The sequence below is a fragment of the Oryzias melastigma genome, linkage group LG15 (assembly GCF_002922805.2).
Source record: "Oryzias melastigma strain HK-1 linkage group LG15, ASM292280v2, whole genome shotgun sequence".
In the NCBI taxonomy this organism is placed as follows: Eukaryota; Metazoa; Chordata; class Actinopteri; order Beloniformes; family Adrianichthyidae; genus Oryzias; species Oryzias melastigma.
In genome coordinates this window covers 5,665,996-5,674,490 of record NC_050526.1, presented here as the reverse complement: position 1 = coordinate 5,674,490, position 8,495 = coordinate 5,665,996, and the positions used below count along the sequence as shown (strand labels likewise).

The window sequence follows — 8,495 nt, the reverse complement described above, 5'->3', positions numbered from 1 at the left end:
GTCTGATTATTAAATAATGTATTTGTAATTTATGGTGTAAAAATAAGTATTTGATCAACAACAACTCAGTACTTTGACAGCAAACGTTTTCTGTGAGTCTCCACAAACTATTGCTGGTTTTTGGTCAATTCCTCCATGCAGATCTCCTCTACAGTAGGGATGTCACCAAACACACTTCAACTCCCTCCAAAGATTTTCTATGGGGTTGAGATCTGGAAATTCTTCTTATGAAGCCTCTCCTTCGTTACCGGGGCTTCGTTTGGGATCCTGCTGAATGACCCAACGTGTTTCATCTTCAATGTCCCTGCTGATGGAAGGAGGTTTTCACTCTAAACCTGACTAGTTCTGGGTGATATGACCATTTATATCGTGTGGGTGATCAATCGTGCCATTTCTCCTCTATCTTTTATATCGTTTCCAACTAATTTGATCAATTATTACGACAAATATGTCATTAAATCAAACCCTCCAGGATTACGTGATGTTGTAAACCCCGTGATTTGTATCTAACATAAAGAGAGAACGGGAGAGAAACTCTGGAAATTATTAACCATTTCACTTTAATTGATAAAACAAAGGAAGAATTTAGTCCTTATAGAACCTCCTCCACAACAAACTTATAGACACCTGAGAGAACCTTCTCTAAAACAGAGCAGATCATTCAAACCAGATCAATCTTCCTCTACCAGCAACTCACCAGTGATGCTTTTGAAATATAAAGAGGAAGATTCTGAGAAATCTGAGGATTAATCTTATTATCCTGTTTTTTAAGTTTATAATTTTTCACTGAAAAAATGTCGTTTTATTCTAAAGTATGTTTAAATCAACATAAATATTTGGTGAGCAGAGAGGATCAAAAGTTCAGTTTGTGTTTCACAGTTCTGTTTGAGTTAAATGAAAGTACAGGAACATTGTATATTGTGATGATGAAGTATTTTCTGGTGTATCTGTCACAGTAAAAAGAGAAGTTTATTTCATAATTAACCTTTTTTTGCGCTTTTCAAAACAATTATATATTAAAAACATCCCAACTTTTGTTGCAACTTTTCACAAAAGCTGCTGCAACATTTTGTCAGAGATTATCTGAAAATAAACTTTATTGTCAAATATCGTGATATATAATATTTTATATTGTGATGTACATTTTTTTCCATATTCCCCAGCACTAAATCTGACCATAAATAATCCCATTCATTCTTTCCTTTACATGGATCAGTCGTCATGGTCACTTAGCATGAAAAACAACCCCAAAGCATGATGCTTCCACCCCCATGCTTTACAGTAGGAATGATGTTCTTTAGATGCAATCAGCATTCTTTCTCCTCCAAACAGTAGAGTTCTGACCAAAAAGTTCTATTGTGGTTTCATCTGACCATAAGACATTCTCTCAATCCTCTTCTGGATCATCCAGATGCTCTCTAGAAACTTTAGACAGATCTGAACATGTTCTGGCTTTAGCAGGGGGACACGTCTGAGTCCCTGCATAGTGTGTTACTGATAGTAGTCTTTGTTACTTTGGTCCCAGTTCTCTAAAGGTTATTCACTAGATCCTCTCGTGCGGTTCTGGGATTTTTGTGATCATATTGACCTCACAGGGTGAGATCTTATAGGGGGTCAAAGACGGAGTGAGAGTATGTCTTACATTTCCTAATATTTTTCTCCCACAGTTTATTTTCCTATTGCAGATTCAGACTTCCCAGCCTGGTGCAGGTTGTTTCTGGTGTCCTTTGACAGCTCTCTGGTCGTAGTGGAGTTTGGAGTGTGACTGTTTGAGGTTGTGGACAGATGTCTTTTATACAGAGGTGCTATAATACAGGTACAGAGGATCCTCTTACAGAAGAAGGTGCAGGTCAACAATTTTGTTTCTGGTGTCCTTTGACAGCTCCTTGGTCATAGTGGAGTTTGGAGCGTGACTGTTTGAGGTTGTGGACAGGTGTCTTTTATATAGAGGAGCTATAATGTAGGTACAGAGGATCCTCTTACAGAAGAAGGTGCAGGTCAACAATTTTGTTTCTGGTGTCCTTTGACAGCTCCTTGGTCGTAGTGGAGTTTGGAGCGTGACTGTTAGAGGTTGTGGACAGGTGTCTTTTATATAGAGGAGCTATAATACAGGTACAGAGGATCCTCTTACAGAAGAAGGTACAGGTCTGTGAAAGCCAGAAATCTTACTCGTTTTTAGGTGACCAAATATTTATTTTCCACCATAATTTGCAAATAGGTTCTTTAAAAATCAGAAAATATGATTTTCTTTTCTCATTTTGTCTCTGATAGTTGATGAAAATAACAAGCCTCTCTCATAAGTGGGAGAACTTGCACAGTTGGTAGCCGACTAAATCGTTTTTTGCCCCACTTCATTTTTAAGAACCCGTTCAAGGATTTTTAGAATAACTCAAAAACGCATATTTAACTCAGTTGTAATTGTAAGAAGCAGCCATCTAAGGGCCTAAAATCACTATTTTTTGTTAGTTCTTTTAGCTACTTTAAACTTCTACCTTTTGCAGAATGTGGAGATCCACATTGATTCAGCCAAAGCTCTGGCCGACTCGCTGGATGTGGCCAAAGTGGACGGCTTTTCGTACTTCAACACGCTGCTGCGCATCTTGGCCACTCGCTGCATGATGCAAGCCGTTTATTTCTGCTCTGGGATGGACAGCGATTTTCACCACTACGGTCTTGCGTCACCCATTTACACTCACTTCACATCCCCTATTCGAAGGTATGAAAACGATCTAACCCTGCAGTCATTTTTTTATTTAATTTCTTTTCTTTACATAAATCTTATCCCTGTTTGGCTGCATCTCCAACAGATATGCAGATATCATCGTGCACCGCCTGCTGGCCGTTTCCATCGGAGCGGACATCACCTACCCAGATTTGATGGATAAGCACAAGCAGTCGGCTCTTTGCAACAATCTGAACTACAGACACAAAATGTCTCAGTACGCTCAAAGAGCTTCTGTGGCCTTCCACACTCAGGTAAACATCAACAAACTCTCTAAATAATCCATCCGGAAATGACACCAACACCCTCTGAAATGTTCTTTTTCAGTTGTTCTTCAAGAACAGAGGAATACTGAACGAAGAAGGATTTGTTCTGTTTGTGAGGAAGAACGCAATCATCGTTCTCATACCCAAGTTCGGCTTGGAGGGAACCGTTTTCTTTGACTCCAAAGACAAAGCTGCTCCCAGCCTTGTTTTTGACGAGCAGGTAAATCGGGATGTGAACTTGAAATTTTCCTGTTTAATATTTAATTGACACCGTATCCTCATGTGTTTGTAGGGTCCTACTCTTAAGGTGGAGCAGACAACATTCAACATATTTGATAAGGTTAAGGTCACCATCAGTTTGGATGACTCCAACATCCAGCACCAGAAGATCCGGATGGCTTTAACAGAACCTGTGGTGAGAGCAGACCAGCAAACTTAAGTGAAAAATAATTATTTTTATCAAAAATAATCTTGTATTAAACCTTAATGTTTTTAAGTTTAAAACAAAACAGCACTTTTGACTTTTTTTTATTTTTTTTTAGATCCCAGGTGTGAGTGTTGCTGCTCCTGATGCTGAACCTCAAGCCAAAAAAACTAAACTAAAGTGAAGCGGCGCCATGGACCACCAACACAAGGATGCTTCAGAAATGAAAAACAACAAAAAATCCGACTGGATAGTGGAATATTTTTTAGACATTTTTCATCCTGTCCTAATCTCATTTTGAACATCTCTAAAATATATTGTTTATTGGTGTATTGACTGTTTAATAGGCTGAAAGATTTGTAATAACATAACAGAAATATCATAATTCATTAAAAAGTTTTAGCAAACCATGACGTTGTTTTCTTATTTTCTACTAAGATTTTTTTATTTTGGAGTTTAGCTAATATTTCAGCTACATGCTAGCAGTTTTGGCTAATTTAGGCTTTTTTCTTTTAGTTTTTTAGGCTGTTTTGAAGTTAGGCTACTATTTACTCGTTAGCTGTTTTGACTTATTTAGGTTTTTTTCTGTTTTTGGGTTGTTTTTGAGTTTAGCAAATGTTTTAGCTACATGCTAGCTGTTTTGGCTTATTTAGACTTTTTAGTTTTAGTTTTTAAGGCTGTTTTGAAGTTAAAAACTACAGTTTTAAAACTTTAAAATCATAACTTTTAAACATAATTATGGCATATGCTGTAGCGTTACCTGAGCTAATGCTAGTGTGAAAGCTGTAAGCTGAATTTGGCCACTGAAGATGCTGAAATAGATAAATAAAAATGCTGAAGTTGAAATCATAGAAGGTAATAGCCAGCAAAAATATTAGCTAAATGCTAAATTAGCCTTTAAAAAAACAAGGTTAGCCAAAACATCTAGAATGTCGCTGAAAAAATAACTAGATTCTAAATAGCCAAAAAAAGCCAAAATTAATCAAAAAAGTTTAAATAGTAGACAAAATAGCCTAAGAACTTTTTTAAAAAAAAGCCTAAATTAGCCAAAACAGCTAGCATGTAGCTCAAATATTAGCTAAGCTAAAAAAAGAGCTTAAAAAACATAAATTAGCCAAAACAGCTAGTGTGTAAATAGTAGCCTAACTTCAAAATAGCCTTAAAAACATTTTCTTTTTTAAAAAAGCCTAAATTAGCCAGATCAGCTAGCATGTAGCGGAGATATTAGATAAACTCCAAAATACCCTAAAAAATCATAGTAAATGCCAAAAAAAGCTAGCAGAAACAGCCAATTTTTCAGCTTTATAACAATAGCTATTTAACATAAATATGAATAATAAAAAGGAAGAAATATTATTTTCAGAACAAATCAATTTGAACCCTAAATAACATTTAATATTTTATCCTCCATGAAAGTTTATTTTGTCAAATTATACAAGTTAGAAAAAAGCGTAAGATAAGATCAGACCATTAATAACAATAAAATATATTGATTTGCCTGGCTGGATCTGGCCCCCAGGCCTTGACTCTGACACATGGTCTATTAAAATATTAAAATCAAAACAATAAGTATTCCAGTTTGACGGGGCAGATTAAATAGTTTATCTGGCTGCAGCTTGCCCACCCCTGGTCTAGTCTCACAGAGGAGAAGGAGCTGCTCCTTGGTGAAGTCCCATCTCCACCTTGAACTCCTCCGTCACACCTTCTGCTCATCTCACCACTGTCGTAACCTTTCATACAAACTAAAGTTCTGCACATGAAGATATTCCAGTCTGCAACCCTATCAAAAATCCTCTATATACCTGGACTTATGAAAAACCCTGGATTGTACTTCCTTGTAGCTTCATTAAGTAAATATGACTTACCCTTTTTTTAGCTCCCAAAAACTGATCAAATGTGCATTAAAAATTTGCTTAACAGCTTAAAATTGGCTTAAAGAAATTGTGCAAATTTATTATTTATTATTTTCCTCTTCACATGACTTCAATTTAGAAATTTACAGTAGAAATTTCATACAAGTTTTTTTTCCAGCTCTAAAAAGAATATTGTAATGTGAATAAAAATGGGCAAATATGAGTTTTTATTATATAAAACTAAACAAATATCAATTATAAATCTGATTAGCTTTCATCACCTATGCTAGCATACAGGATTCAGCTCGTAAATAGCATTCTGGTATTTTTTTAAATTATTATTTTACTCTAAATTCTGTTTTTTTAGTACTTTATATAAAGAAAGTTTGAGAAAAAAAAGTCTAAAACCGAGTTGAAGAACTGCAGAGTTTATTTGGAGAACACATCAACTATAGTGCTTTGTTTCAAAGAAAACCCCTTAATTTACCACAGTCTTTGAAAACCATTTTTGGAACCATAGATAAATATGGTCCAGAGCAGCTTAAAAAGAGTCAAGCTTCTTGGAATAAAAATAAAATGTAAAAAAAAAAGTCCCAGCTCCATGTCTCTGGAGAAATAATGCTGAATCATTACTGTGGAAACGTAAAAAAAATGACCTCCACAAATAATCTAAATTATATAACCTCTCAATTATACATGGAATAAAAACATGATTAAAAATTTAATAAAAACATAAATACAGTACATCGTTTCTTTCACCTAAGAAGTCAATATTCAAGAGTTTTGTCATTTCAACACTAAATATATGAATAAAACGACACTGGCATTTTACCGTTGTGGAATTTAAAATACAGAATTAATATTTTTAATCCTCTTTTTTTATTTACAGCTGTAGAAGACAAAATGACTGCTGATGTAAAAATAGTTTTCAGTGTTTCACAGAAAGGCTCGGTCAGACTTCCTTGTCATCGAGAATACAAAAACAGCATTTGCTTTCAGTCGAACCATCTAATAAAACTAATTCAAAACATCAAACCCCTGTCGAAAAATACAAATCGTATTCTTAATTACATTGAGGGGAAAAAAAACTTGCTTCTTCCTCTGGAAGTGTCCTTTATGAAGAATCGAAAAACTCAGTGGTGTGAATACAAGGCCTGGAAAAAAAAAGCAAGTTTTAGTGACAAAACGATAAAGTTTTCTTGAACAAAAAAAGAGCCTGAGCTAAAAATGTCACCCACAATTCAGAGGCGAATTTCTGAAAAACAACTTTTCTATTTTTATTCAATTGTCACTGGGAAGTAAGAGTAGTGCTAGGTGATATTACAATACATGTGTGGGTAATAGAAAAGAGTCTTTAATGCCATTTCTCTTCTACTGTTTTTATTTGTTTATTTTTATAGAAAAAATGTGTGAAACTTTAAAAGCATTTTTGTCGATTTTTTTCAGAGAATAACTAAAAATTTACTTTATTCTGGTATATCGTGATATATATTGTTATTTAAAATAATTTATATATAATTTTTTTTTCCATTTTGTCCAGAACTAACTTAGCAACTGACAACCTTTTTTTCAGACCACAGACCGGTTTAAATTCAACAATATTTTCATGGACCAGTCCAAAGTTAGTATTTTTAAGCTTCCGGTTTATGAAAATCTATTTTCAAAATAAAATGCTACTAAAAGAAATTTAGCTCAAAAAAAAAGTCTAAAAAATATATCAGTAGATATTTTTATGCAGATGATGAAGATTCAATTAAACAAAGTTGTTGATTTGTAGAAATTGTTTCTGTTTTAAAAAAAATTCCATAAAAGACACAATACATTAGCTTAGCGATCTAGTTAGCCATTAGCTTTTTAGCTGCTTTAAGTCACATGACCCAGACAGGTGTTGTGAACAGAATCAGGAAGTCTTTCAAAATAAAACTTCCTTCAGGATCAAAAAATAAACAAAAGAAATAATCTAAGTTGGCATATGTATTATTTTAATGTTTTATTGTTTCTGCCTGCGGCCCGGTACCAAGTGACCCATGGACCGGTGCCGGCCCGTGGCATGGGGGGTTTGGAACCACTAGTTTAAAAGACCCAATTCTGAATGAATATATTTTTTTGAAACCAGAACTTTTTTTTTCTTTATTTTAATTTATACATCTTTTGGTGTTTGTGTTATGTTGTGTCAGAAAAGGGAAATAAAAGTGCATTAATGTTAATTAAGTAGCGTCAGTCATAATTATAGAAGCATCAGCTGACTATTTTTAAACATCTTGAGATCCTAGTGCAGCAAAATACTTAGCTCCGCTTTTTTTTTAATAAAAGAACACTTAAAAAAAATTGTCTTGTAGCAAGGTTTAAAATTCCTGAGCTTACCTTAATTTTTGCTTGTCGAATAATAGGGATGGCTTCTTCTACCATATTAGAGTTTAGAGACTCTTTACCCTGAAAGTCGGAGCCGAGGCCGTCGATGAGGCTAGCGGTGCCTGCTGAGGTAGTGTTATAGCCGCTATCCACCTGAATATAAAAGCAGAAATACTCACTTAGACCAACATGAAACACTCAGAGACCATCTTCCACTTTTAGACCGAGTTGGAGGAAATATTAGTCAAAAACCTGCATGCTGGAGTCACAGCGGATGCTGCTTCCTTCTGCCAATAGCGACAGAAACATCGGAGAGCTCTCTGTCCCGGACACATTGCCCATCCGAGAGCTGGTCAGCTGCCCCGAGGGTGGTTCATCTTCCTCCTCCTCCATCCCTCTTTCCATACCCGTCTCCTTGTCCTCTTCCATTCTTGTATTTTCCACAGCATCCACGTGAACTCTGTCACCATCAACTATACGGTCCTGACGCTGAGGGGAGGATGGATCAAATTCCATGGAAGAGAAAAAAGCCGACGGAGAGGCTGACAGGTGGTGCTCTTCTGCCTCGTGACCGTCTTGCAGCTTTGGATTGAGGATTTGACAAATGAGGGGCGGGGAGGTCCAGACGCGGACTCTGGGTTTGGTTCTGGAGGCGCGCGGATGCTCCTTGTGGTGCTGAAGCTGATGCGGGGAGCAGCTACGAATCGGAGAGCACCCCTCAACAAAAGGACTCTCGTTGCAGGAGCTGACATCTACGTCCAGGGGAATGCACAGTGGGGTCACATTGCTTCGCTGTTTTCTTTCAGCTAAGACAAGAACAGACAGAGATTAAAGAAAAGTAAAGAAAAATATCAAACTGTATATTCCAAAACACATGC

At 36.0% G+C, this 8,495-nt stretch overlaps 2 protein-coding genes across 5 annotated transcripts in view; one reads left to right on the top strand and one right to left on the bottom strand.

Annotated features, from left to right (window-relative positions):
* The window catches only part of dis3 (DIS3 exosome endoribonuclease and 3'-5' exoribonuclease), an 11,606-nt gene extending 7,784 nt beyond the window's left edge, over window positions 1-3,822 (top strand). Inside the window, exons 17-21 of the mRNA XM_024297159.2 lie at window positions 2,502-2,716; window positions 2,808-2,976; window positions 3,050-3,208; window positions 3,281-3,403; window positions 3,531-3,822. Of these exons, the coding sequence (XP_024152927.1) occupies window positions 2,502-2,716; window positions 2,808-2,976; window positions 3,050-3,208; window positions 3,281-3,403; window positions 3,531-3,596 (732 nt within the window). The 3' untranslated portion in view covers window positions 3,597-3,822. The remainder of the gene's footprint in view (window positions 1-2,501; window positions 2,717-2,807; window positions 2,977-3,049; window positions 3,209-3,280; window positions 3,404-3,530) is intronic.
* Window positions 3,823-5,677: 1,855 nt separating this feature from the next.
* bora (bora aurora kinase A activator) overlaps window positions 5,678-8,495 on the bottom strand; it is a 7,378-nt gene continuing 4,560 nt past the window's right edge. For all 4 annotated transcript variants that reach the window (XM_024297811.2, XM_024297813.2, XM_024297812.2 and 1 more), the window contains exons 10-12: window positions 7,870-8,423; window positions 7,630-7,770; window positions 5,678-6,419 (exon numbers count right to left, since the gene is read on the bottom strand). In XM_024297811.2, the coding sequence (XP_024153579.1) occupies window positions 6,399-6,419; window positions 7,630-7,770; window positions 7,870-8,423 (716 nt within the window). In that variant the 3' untranslated portion in view covers window positions 5,678-6,398. The remainder of the gene's footprint in view (window positions 6,420-7,629; window positions 7,771-7,869; window positions 8,424-8,495) is intronic.